Consider the following 12,371-nt stretch of genomic DNA (forward strand, 5'->3'; position numbering starts at 1 on the left):
AACAAATATTATTATTATTATTATTTTCCCACCCGGTCGGCCGCCCCCTCCTCCGGGTATCACGACGCTTCCGACCCTCGGTCGCCCTATTGGAGGCCATCCCTCAGTGGAAAGAGCCTGGGCTTTGGAGTCAGAGGTCATGGGTTCGAATCCTGGCTCCACCACATGTCTGCAGTGTGACCCTGGGCAAGTCCCTTAACTTCTCTGAGCCTCAGTTACCTCATCTGTAAAACGGGGATTTAAGACTGTGAGCCCCACGTGGGGTAACTTGATGACCTTGTATCCCCCCCCCACAGCGCTCAGAACAGTGCTTTGCACATAGTAAGCGCTTAACAAATGCCATCATCATTATTATTATTATTATTATTATTATATATACATAGTTATTACTCTATTTTGTTTGTTTTATTTTATTTGTACATATCTATTCTATTTATTTTATTTTGTTAGTATGTTTGGTTTTATATGTGTATATATGTATATATGGTTGCACATATTTCTTACTCTATTTATTTATTTATTTTATTTGTACCTATCTATTCTATTTATTTTATTTTGTTAGTATGTTCGGCTTTGTTCTCCGTCTCCCCCTTTTAGACTGTGAGCCCACTGTTGGGGAGGGACCGTCTCTATGTGTTGCCAACTTGTACTTCCCAAGCGCTCAGTACAGTGCTCTGCACACAGTAAGCGCTCAGTAAATACGATTGATGATGATGATGGTTTTGTTCTCTGTCTCCCCCTGTTAGACTGTGAGCCCACTGTCGGGTAGGGACCGTCTCTATGTGTTGCCAATTTGTACTTCCCAAGCGCTCAGTACAGTGCTCTGCACACAGTAAGCGCTCAGTAAATACGATTGATGATGATGATGGTTTTGTTCTCTGTCTCCCCCTTTTAGACTGTGAGCCCACTGTCGGGTAGGGACCGTCTCTATGTGTTGCCAACTTGTACTTCCCAAGCGCTCAGTACAGTGCTCTGCACACAGTAAGCGCTCAATAAATACGATTGATGATGATGATGATGGTTTTGTTCTCTGTCTCCCCCTTTTAGACTGTGAGCCCACTGTTGGGTAGGGACCGTCTCTATGTGTTGCCAACTTGGACTTCCCAAGCGCTCAGTACAGTGCTCTGCCACCACTAATCTCCTCACTGTACCTCGCTCTCGCCTGTCCCGCCATCGACCCCCGGCCCACGTCATCCCCCTGGCCTGGAATGCCCTCCCTCTGCCCATCCGCCAAGCTAGCTCTCTTCCTCCCTTCAAGGCCCTGCTGAGAGCTCACCTCCTCCAGGAGGCCTTCCCAGACTGAGCCCCTTCTTTCCTCTCCCCCTCGTCCCCCTCTCCATCCCCCCGTCTTACCTCCTTCCCTTCCCCACAGCACCTATATATATGTATATATGGTTGTACATATTTATTACTCCATTTATTTATTTATTTATTTATTTTACTTGTACATTTCTATCCTACTTATTTCATTTTGTTGGTATGTTTGGTTCAGTTCTCTGTCTCCCCCTTTTAGACTGTGAGCCCACTGTTGGGTAGGGACTGTCTCTATGTGATGCCAATTTGTACTTCCCAAGCGCTCAGTACAGTGCTCTGCACATAGTAAGCGCTCAATAAATACGATTGATTGATTGATTGATTGATAGTAAGCGCTCAATAAATACGATTGATAATGATGATGATTATCCCCAAGCCGCGCCTGCGCCCTTCGCCTCTCCCAGCTAGGTGTCGTCATGGTGACGCCAGACGGCGGCGCGAGGTCCGGAGCGCGCATGCGCGCTGCCAAGGAGCGGCCGCCCTCGCCGCTTCGGGGCGGGGGCGGAGGAGGAGGAGGAGGGGAGAGGGGAGGGAGGCGCGCCCGGGGGCATGTGCACCGCGTGCTCCGGCTCGCGGAAGCCCCGGTGCCCCGTCGGCGGGAGAAGCGAGCCGGTTCTGCCGGGGGGCTCGGGCACGGCTGGGCCGATGCATCGGGGACTTTGTGCGGCCGCAGCCGCCGCCGCCCCGCCCGAGGGCTGCGACGGCGTGGAGGTGCCGTTTTCGGCCGGGCGACGGGGCCCGGCCCCGGCCGTTCCGCGCAGTAGTCCGGAGGAGGAGGAGGAACGACTGGAGCGGGAGCATTTCTGGAAGATCATCAACGCCTTCCGCTACTACGGGTAGGAGGGGCGGAGGGACTTCAATCAATCAATCAATCAATCAATCAATCGTATTTATCGAGCGCTTACTGTGTGCAGAGCACCGGCCTAGGCGCTTGGGAAGTCCAAGTTGGCAACATGTAGAGACAGTCCCTACCCAACAGCGGGCCCACGGTCTAGAAGGGGGAGACAGAGAACAAAACCATACTAATAAAATAAATAGGATAGATATGTACGGATTAGAGTAATAAATATGTACAAATATATACAGGTGCTGTGGGGAGGGGAAGGAGGTAAGATGGGGGGATGGAGAGGGGGAGAGGAAGGAAAGGGCTCAGTCTGGGAAGGCCTCCTGGAGTAGGTCGGCAACACACACAGTCCCCACCCAACAGCGGGCTCACGGTCTAGAAGGGGGAGACAGAGAACAAAACCAAACATACTGATAAAATAAATAGGATAGATATGTGCAGGTAAAATAGAGTAATAAATTTGTACAGACATATATACATATATACAGGTGCTGTGGGGAAGGGGAGGTAAGATGGGGGGGTGGAGAGGGGGACGAGGGGGAGAGGAAGGAAGGGGCTCAGTCTGGGAAGGCCTCCTGGAATAGGTCGGCAACGCATACAGTCCCCACCCAACAGCGGGCTCACGGTCTAGAAGGGGGAGACAGAGAACAAAACCAAACATACTAATAAAATAAATAGGATAGATATGGACAGGTAAAATAAATAGAATAATAAATTTGTACAGACATATATACATATATACAGGTGCTGTGGGGAAGGGGAGGTAAGATGGGGGGGTGGAGAGGGGGACGAGGGGGAGAGGTAGGAAGGGGCTCAGTCTGGGAAGGCCTCCTGGAATAGGTCGGCAACACACACAGTCCCCACCCAACAGCGGGCTCACGGTCTAGAAGGGGGAGACAGAGAACAAAACCAAACATACTAATAAAATAAATAGGATAGATATGGACAGGTGAAATAAATAGAGTAATAAATATGTACAGACATATATACATATATACAGGTGCTGTGGGGAAGGGGAGGTAAGATGGGGGGGTGGAGAGGGGGACGAGGGGGAGAGGTAGGAAGGGGCTCAGTCTGGGAAGGCCTCCTGGAATAGGTCGGCAACGCATACAGTCCCCACCCAACAGCGGGCTCACGGTCTAGAAGGGGGAGACAGAGAACAAAACCAAACATACTAATAAAATAAATAGGATAGATATGGACAGGTAAAATAAATAGAGTAATAAATTTGTACAGACATATATACATATATACAGGTGCTGTGGGGAAGGGGAGGTAAGATGGGGGGGGTGGAGAGGGGGACCAGGGGGAGAGGAAGGAAGGGGCTCAGTCTGGGAAGGCCTCCTGGAATAGGTCGGCAACACACACAGTCCCCACCCAACAGCGGGCTCACGGTCTAGAAGGGGGAGACAGAGAACAAAACCAAACATACTAATAAAATAAATAGGATAGATATGGACAGGTGAAATAAATAGAGTAATAAATATGTACAAACATATATACAGGTGCTGTGGGGAAGGGAAGGAGGTAAGATGGGATGGAGAGGGGGAGAGGAAGGAAGGGGCTCAGTCTGGGAAGGCCTCCTGGAATAGATATGTACAAGATAAATAAAGTAATATGTACAAACATATATACATCATCCATGATGATGATGGTATTTGGTAAGCGCTTACTATGTGCCAACCACTGTTGTAAGCGCCGGGGGAGATACAAGGCCGTCAGGTTGTCCCACTGAGCTTAAGTGCTTAGTACAGTGCTCTGCACACAGCAAGCGCTCAATAAATACGATTGATTGAGGGACGGACGGGGGGGCCGGACCGGCACCACACCCGCGCGCCTAGCTCAACTCCTCCTGCCCAACTGACACACACACGCGCACACATATGCACACGCACACATATGCACACCCACACATACATGCAGGCGTGCGCGCGCCTCCCCCTTCCCCGGGACCCCGGGGCGATCAGGGTGTTGTCGGCTTTTCAACTCTCGTCTTCTCCGCCCACCGAATCCAATGGAGATTTTCCCTGCCCCCTCCTGTCTTCGAATTTTGATTGGTTTTTTTCTTTGTTTTTTTTTTTTTTTGAGGGGGGACAGCTTTTGTGCAGGCCTCGGGCGCCTGTGCCGTGGTAATGATGAAACGTTCGTCAATCAATCAATCGTATTTATTGAGCGCTCACTGTGTGCAGAGCACTGTACTAAGCGCTTGGGAAGTCCAAGTTGGTAACATATAGAGACAGTCCCTACCCAGCAGTGGGCTCACAGTCTAGAAGGGGGAGACAGAACAAAACCAAACATATTAACAAAATAAAATAAATAGAATAGATATGTACAAGTAAAATAGAGTAATAAATATGTACAAACATATGTACATATATACAGGTGCTGTGGGGAGAGGAAGGAGGGGGCTCAGTCTGGGGAGGCCTCCAGAGAATGGCGATAGCCGCCTTATAATAGGGGCTTAGTTTTTGTCAAAGGCTATAACGGGTTTGGATGGATTTCTTCCCTCTGCCCCCAAATAGTTGGACCGGAGGGGTTGATCTTGCAGCGACCAACGGCACCCTTTTCGGTCTCTCCCCTCCTCCCCGCGGCCTTTGCCGTCACCTCTCACCTTTCTGTCACTTTCAGGCAGAAAACCCCTTTTAGGCCCCCCACCCCCTTCAATCCTTCTCACACTCTTGGCTACTTCTAAGGGGTTTGGGGGGGGGGGGCATAGTTTTGCCTCACTCTGAGGCCGATGGAGCATCAAAGCCTTCCCTTGGTGATGTTTGGACCAAACGGTCATCATTATTCAGATAGGTGGTGGTTTTCATGGCTGACCAGCCTTTTTCTTGTGCCATCAAATCATTTGAACTGGAATTCAGAGCGTGCGCCTTTCAGCCCCTGTACAGTTCGGAAGCGTTACCTGTAGAGAACTCTTGAGAGAATGTTTCGCTGATCAGAAGTTCCATTCTGCATGCTCGCAAGGGGTTATCCCAACGATTCTTCTAGCGTTGTTGTTATACGGCTGGTAATTTTAGAAAGGATATGTAACTACAAGCTGGAAATAATTAGCACGGTGGCCATAGGCTCGAAGTTTAGGAAGCAGAACTGCTGATATGCGGCGGTGGTACAAAGAAGCGCATGTCATGGAAGCCGCAAGCCTTAAAATGAACTGAGCGTATCGGAATGAATGCAGATGATAGAAAAATCTGGCCAAAAAACTGCAAAGTATGAATGTTTTTGGTAAAACACCACAGAAGTTCTATTTAACGTTAGCTCATGTTAAATATTAATTTGCTGTAGCTTTTCACTCGGGCACTGATGTTTCATTATCATTAAACACTCAGACCACCAACTGTGATGAGTACTTGAAGTGTTACTATTTGTTGAGGGCCCACTTGGTACAGCGCACTGTACTAAGCACTCAGGGGAGTACAGAATAATGAAGTTAGATGTCTGTTCCCCCTCCACAAGGACTTACACGGCAATGGGGGAGAGCACTGTACTTGTACTTGGCAGCTGGAGAAGAAGCAATAGAACTAAAAGATGCAGTCCTGCCCTTTAGGAGCCCGCAGTCTTTCTAATGGACGTTTTATATCATCTTCTAGCCCCCTGCCAACGTTACTCCTTTTGACGAAATGAACTGCATTCAAAGGCACTCCTTTCCCGTGCATTGGTGACCTGCTTCAAAACTGAGCTCAGACATCAGGGCCAACCTTTCATTTTGAGTGTGGGGGCAAATGGGGGACAGGGATTTGGGCCTGGGAGGGGACAGGTTTCAAAGACCTTGACATGCCTTGCTGACCTCCCTGCCTCCCATCTCTTCCCCACTCCAGTAACATACTTCACTCTGCTGCCCGGATCATTTTTCTACAAAAAAAGTTCGGTCCATGTTGCCCCACTCCTCAAGAACCAACAGTGATTGCCCACCCACTTCCTAATCGTCGGCTTTAAAGCACTCAATCATCCCACCCCCACCTATTTTACCCCACCGATTTCCTACTACAACCCAGCATGTTCGCTCCTGTACTACCAGCCTACTCACTGTACCTCTCTCCTCTATCTCTCCGCCGACCTCTTGCCCCCCCGTCCTGCCTCTGGCCTGGAATGCCCTCCTTCTTCATATAGGACAGACCACCACTCTCTCCACCTTCAAAGTTTTATTACAGTTACTTCTCCTCTAAGAGGCTTTCCCCATATCAGCCCTCATTTTCCCTACTCCCTTCTGCATCGCCTTTAATATTGGCTCCCCCTCTAGACTGTAAGCTCCTTGTGGGCAGAGACTGTCTGCCAACCCTGCTTTAGCGTTTTCTCCCAAATGCTTAGCACAGTGCTCTGCACACAATAAGTGCTCAATAAATATGAGTGATTGAACAGGCAGAAAGGCAGCATTTTGGGGCCTTGTCAGATAGTCGAAAACGCTCAGGCCTTGTCAGGGAGGCTTTGGGTGAAGGCGGCTAGGAGTCCATCTCAGAAAGTCGTGAGTGGCAGTCATCGAGGCCCCATCAAGTTGGTATATTTGGTCTCAGACCCAGTGCTTAGAACAGTGCTTTGCACATAGTAAGTGCTTAACAAATGCAATCATCATTATATTATATGTTAATAATGAAGGTTCATTGTTGCTAACAAGTAAAATTTGTGTCCAGCTGCTGTGGCAGAAAGTGATAACCTCCCATTGAGTAGGGAGAGAAGGAAGGGTGACTTAAACACATCTGCTCTTTTGATCCCATGTTTTCATTCTTTTTAATTGGACTTTTTAGATTTTCAAAAATAAACTTGTTTATTTTGGAGTCAGATTAACTGGCACCATCAAAACAACAAAAAATTTAGGTTCCATTCTTGGCTTGATCCCAGTGTCTGCCTTCCTTCCTCATTCTGCTGGGTCCCCACATCAGTTTGTCAAATGCGGTTTATCATGCATCCATATTTTAAAGCCCATGGAAGGGATTTGGGACTTGAAAGTTGCTTGGGAATACAGCAGGCACTATTTATGCAAGCATAACTATACCTAGCTTAATCACCTGATATTTCTAAAGTTCCACCTCAGGTAAATTGTTGTTTTGTGGTACCATCATTGCAGCCACCTAATTTTCCTTTGTTTGACCGGCTGGACTTTTGTATGTGATTGACACTTAGAGGAGAGCTTTCTTCCATAGAGTTTTCCTAATGGACTCTGATAGAGAAATAATAATAATAATGGTATTTGTTAAGCGCTTACTGTGTGCAAAGCACTGTTCTAAGCACTGGGGGGATACCAGGTGATCAGGTTGTCCCACATGGGGCTCACAGTCTTAATCCCCATTTTACAAATGAGGTAACTGAGGCATAGAGAAGTGAAGTGATTTGCCCAAAGTCACACAGCTGACAAGTGGCATACTGTATATACTGTACATACTATATATAATATATATATATATATATATATGTTTGTACATATTTATTACTCTATTTATTTATTTTATTTGTACATATCTATTCTATTTTATTTTGTTAGTATGTTTGGTTTTGTTCTCTGTCTCCCCCTTTTAGACTGTGAGCCCACTGTTGGGTAGGGACTGTCTCTATATGTTGCCAATTTGTACTTCCCAAGCGCTTAGTACAGTGCTCTGCACATAGTAAGCGCTCAATAAATGCGATTGATGATGAAGTGGCGGAGTTGGGATTAGAACCCATGACCTCTGACTCCCAAGCCCGAGTTCTTTCCACTGAGCCACTCTGCTTTCCCGGAAGGCGAAGCAGGAGGAAGGGGCAGAAAATAAAAAAGTATCACCGGGGACAGAAATAGTTCTCCCTCCGATGTCCCCTTGCCACTTCCACCGTACTAGCCCCCAAGTCCTGGGGACCCTGCATGCCTCCATGTTCAGGGTCTGGGAAGGACGAGGGGAAAGACACACGATGCCAGGACAGGATGCAGTCCCGTTGTCACAGCCTGGTACTGGGCATACCCACAATTCAGGGTCATGCAGGATCACAGGTATTTAAAAAAAATCCTTCATCTCCCCATGTCCTCACAAACCATAAGTCAAGCATTTTAAAAAGCCTTCTTCACCTCCAGTGCAAGTTGGAGATCATCGCTGGAGGCCCCAAACCGAGACATGCAGAGTGTTGCTGTAACCACAGGTTGAGGCAGGGCTGGAGAGTTTAAGGAAGATTGGCTCTTCCAACCCCCAGATTCATTCTCTGAATTCTCCTGGCTGCTGAGTTGCAAAGACAATGGGGCCTATTCACCCTGACTCACTCTCTACTCTACTCCCTAAACTATCCCCTGCCCCAGTTCTGAAGAAATGGAGGGCAACCTCCTCCCTTCCTCCTTCCTCTTCATCTTACTTTGGAAATAGAGATTGGGAGGGAAGTGAAGAGAACCTGGATGGGTGACAGGAAATTTGCTTCTTGCTTACTTCAAATACATCGATGGAGGGAGTGCTTAGGGGATTGGGAAGGAAAGCAGCGTGGCCTAGAGGATAGAGCCCAGGCTTGAGTCGGAAAGAACCTGGATTTTAATCCCGGCTCCGCCACTTGTCTGCTGTTCGACCTCGGGCAAGTCACTTCACTTCTCTGTACCCCAGTTACCTCAGCTGTAAAAGTGCGTGAAGACTATGAGCACCATGTCGGACAGGGACTGCGTCCAGCCCGATTATCTTGTATCTACCCCAGCGCTTAGAACAATGCCTCGTACATAGTAGGCGTTTAACAAACACTATTATTATTATTATTATTATTAATACTAATAAAGGGGGACTAGACAGGAAGGGAAGCTAGGCACTTAAATAGTTATTAAAAGGCAGTCAATCAAGCAGAAATCACGGGCAATCAACACTTTACGGATAATCTCCCCTCTGAAAGGGAGATGAATAGGGCTGTTGGACCTATTTCTAAATTCAATTTTGGTATTGAATTCAGTAATCCTTTCTATGTCTCTGGTCCTTCCGCTGATTAAACCCACTCACTAAAACCTGAAACTAATGACAGAAGTGTTGCTTTTAGGTATTTCCCATAGCATTACTATCATAAGCAAGTTGATTGTTTAGCTCTTCTGTTGGCAGAAGGATCGCTTTTCCATTATTTCTGAAATCACTAAGCCCATTTTTCGATTGTAGCTATGATCAGCATGATCTAGGGGAAAGAGCCTGGGCTTGGGCATCAGAGGACCTGTTCTGATCCCCGCTCTACCGCTTGTCTGCTCTGTGACATTGGGAGAGTCACTTAACGTTCTGTGTGCCTCAGTTACCTCATCTGTAAAATGGGGATTAAAACTGTGAGCCCCATGTGGAACATGGACTGTGCCCAACCTGGTATCCACCCCAGTGCTTAGTACAGTGCCCGACACATAGTAAGCACTTAGCAAATACCATAAAAAAATTCAAGCATCTGAAAATCTCAGGCTAACTGCTCAGAAGCAGAAGTTGAAACTAAAATAATCATGTGAAAAATTATTTAGGAATTGCAGTAGATTCTTGAAAGCAATGCGAGGATAATTTTGGGACTTGGAGCCAAGACTATTGCAAGTCAGTTGAACAGTTGTTTAAAAAGAAAGAATCTTAAAACAGGAATTATTGTGCCTAGAGAACTCTTCTTTTGTATTTCTAGAACAAGTATGCATGAACGGGTCAACCGAACAGAGAGGCATTTTCGATCTCTCCCAGCTACCCAACAGAACCTACTTCCTCAATTTCTTCTGCACCTGGACAAGATTCGGAAATGCATTGATCATAATCAGGGGATTCTCCAGACCATTGTGAATGACTGCATACATATGTTTGAAAATAAGGAGTATGGAGAAGATGTATGTAAAAGTTCAATTCCATTCTTATTATGGACAGCTATTTTCATTTTCAAGTTATTTGGGTTTTTGATGTTTTCCTTATTTCTAGGTCTTCATTCTGTTTCCTTTTGGTATTTCAGCCCATCACTAGCGCGTTTTAAGCATCTCCTATGTGCAGAGCACACAGTGCTTGGGAGGGTGAAAGGAAGGGTCCCTGCCCTCTAGGAGCTTACAGTCTAATGGGATTTCAGTTTTTTTGTAGCACACTTCTGATTATGCCAACTGGTAAAAAAAATGTATAATGTTGACGACTTGGGTTTATTTCCGCTCTTCAGATTTTTTTTTTTTTTACTGCGTCCAGCCGTGGACTGGCATTTTGTGTACTAGAAACTAACTGGGACACACGCTGATGTCTAATGGTAATCTGACCCTTAGTGATTTTCATTAACTTTTTCCCTTGAGTGATTGGTGTCCTCCTCCCCCCCCCCCCCCCCCCCCCACCGCCTCCATTGTTCAAAAGTCACTTCAATGTCTAATTAGTGTAGTTGCTTTGTTTTCAGCTCCGTGAGACTGACACGCCCCCCACTATTCCTCTGAAGTTTCTCTTTTTCAATATGGCGCATCCATTGATATTCATCTTTTTCTTTAAACAAACACTTGCACTTATGAAGCTTAAGGGGCCGGCAGTGATGGAACCTGAAGTCCTGTTTTTGTAGCCACAGGATAGATACAGTTGGGCTGCTCCAGTGTGAGCTTCTCCATGCTCTACTATGACCTGGAGGGACTTCCCTCTCTTAGGGTGAGAGGTTATTCGGTCTTCGTAACAGCTCAGTCCTGGTCCTCTCCTGAGTAAAGACTGTCCAATTATGAGGTGGTTTTGTGATAATGGACCTTAATCTATTGAGGACTGAGCTGAGACCACCAAGCTCGTTTCACTTAGGATCTCAAGCTGCACTTGAAAACTGATCCTAGAGGTGAGAGGCGAGTGCTTTCTCCACTAAACCGCCTGCACAGCTCCCTTTTAGCATGTCTGTTTAACCTTAATCGAGACTGATCATGTGATTTGTTTTCCCCCTAAACGTGTGTTAATGTCTTGACCGATCATTTCCCATATTTTAAACAGGGAAATGGAATGATTATGCCAGCGTCAACGTTTGACATGGATAAATTGAAATCTACGTTGAAGCAGTTTGTAAGAGACTGGAGTGATTCTGGGAAAGCTGAGAGGGAGGCCTGCTACCAGCCAATCATTAAAGAAATTTTGAGAAACTTTCCAAAAGAGAGATGGTAAGTAGTGCTTTATTTAATTCCTTGTATGACTTATTTGAGCCTGAATAATGCCGTGGCAGGAATCTGGGGCATTTCTGTATTCGTAATTAGTTTATGAAGGCCACTGTGATGCAGTGTACATTACACGTTCTGTCTCAGTTTGTGAACTGAACGATTAGCAAGGTCTGAACAAGTGTTCAATTATGAGTAACTGGACATATAATTGAAAACACATGTCTGAATTAAGGAATACTCCTGAGGTAAGCCAGGAAAAAATGGCTTAGAAGCCATACGGTGTGTACAACTGGTTGTATTTTGGTAATCAAGAAGTAGGTTCTAATGGTTAAACTGGAGTCAGTGCAACACAAGTGGTGTTTTCTGAGCGTGTGGCCTGTGCAGATATTTTACTTCTTCTGGAAGATAGAATACCAGTTTTATTAAATTCACAGATGACTGCAACTAGATAACAGGCTGGCTTGAAAACAGGAAAAGATAATGTCTTGTCAGTGATGGTTGAGATGTAATTGTAGGAAACTTGAAGGCAAGACAGATTGAAACACAAAGTGGAAAATTACTGACTAGGTACAATTATGTCAGATATAGAAATTACAGTAGATTACGTACAAACAAAACCAGGTAGCTCTGTTTTTCCTTTAAGTAACAACCCATTAAAGTAGCATATAGCTTTGGCTTGTACATTTTGAAGGATTCTTAAGGATAATGTGAAATTAGGGAGACTCTGAAATAAAGAGGAAAGGTTGAAGGAATTGGAGAAGCACCCCCCACCCCTCCCCAAACCAGATTTCAAGTCTGCAAAAGGTCTAAATGTTGGGCTCACCAGGCAGAGTAGAAAAATAATTTGGATGACATGGGGTTGAAGGGGTAAGAACATGACTCCTTTTAGCTCTTGGCACCTCTCTCCATTTTAATAGGTTAGAATGGAGAGGGGTTTGTGGAACTTTCTCTCTTGGAAATCTTTAAAAATACAACAGGTATGGATGAGATCTGTAGGCCTGCAGAAGGGACTGGGTGAAGTGCATCTGCTGGCCAAGTCTATAATCAGATCAGCCTCCACTGTTAAGATAATTGACACTGTTCTTATTGTATAATTGATGTATAAACTCAAGTGTTCACTGTTTGCTATGGTGATGGTTGAGAATCAAGGCATGAGAGCACAAAATATTTCTGACTGGTAATGGA

General features: G+C 46.0%; 1 protein-coding gene across 2 annotated transcripts in view; it reads left to right on the forward strand.

Annotated features, from left to right (window-relative positions):
• Positions 1-1,913: 1,913 nt before the first annotated feature.
• Positions 1,914-12,371, forward strand: part of CARNMT1 (carnosine N-methyltransferase 1) — a 30,497-nt gene continuing 20,039 nt past the window's right edge. Inside the window, exons 1-3 of one of the 2 annotated variants that reach the window (XM_038769992.1) lie at positions 1,914-2,150; positions 9,728-9,923; positions 11,026-11,189. In XM_038769992.1, the coding sequence (XP_038625920.1) occupies positions 1,960-2,150; positions 9,728-9,923; positions 11,026-11,189 (551 nt within the window). In that variant the 5' untranslated portion in view covers positions 1,914-1,959. Of the gene's footprint in view, positions 2,151-5,278; positions 5,369-9,727; positions 9,924-11,025; positions 11,190-12,371 lie in introns of those variants that run through there. The other variant, XM_038769994.1, reaches the window with a different exon arrangement.

This window comes from Tachyglossus aculeatus, chromosome X4 (assembly GCF_015852505.1).
Source record: "Tachyglossus aculeatus isolate mTacAcu1 chromosome X4, mTacAcu1.pri, whole genome shotgun sequence".
In the NCBI taxonomy this organism is placed as follows: Eukaryota; Metazoa; Chordata; class Mammalia; order Monotremata; family Tachyglossidae; genus Tachyglossus; species Tachyglossus aculeatus.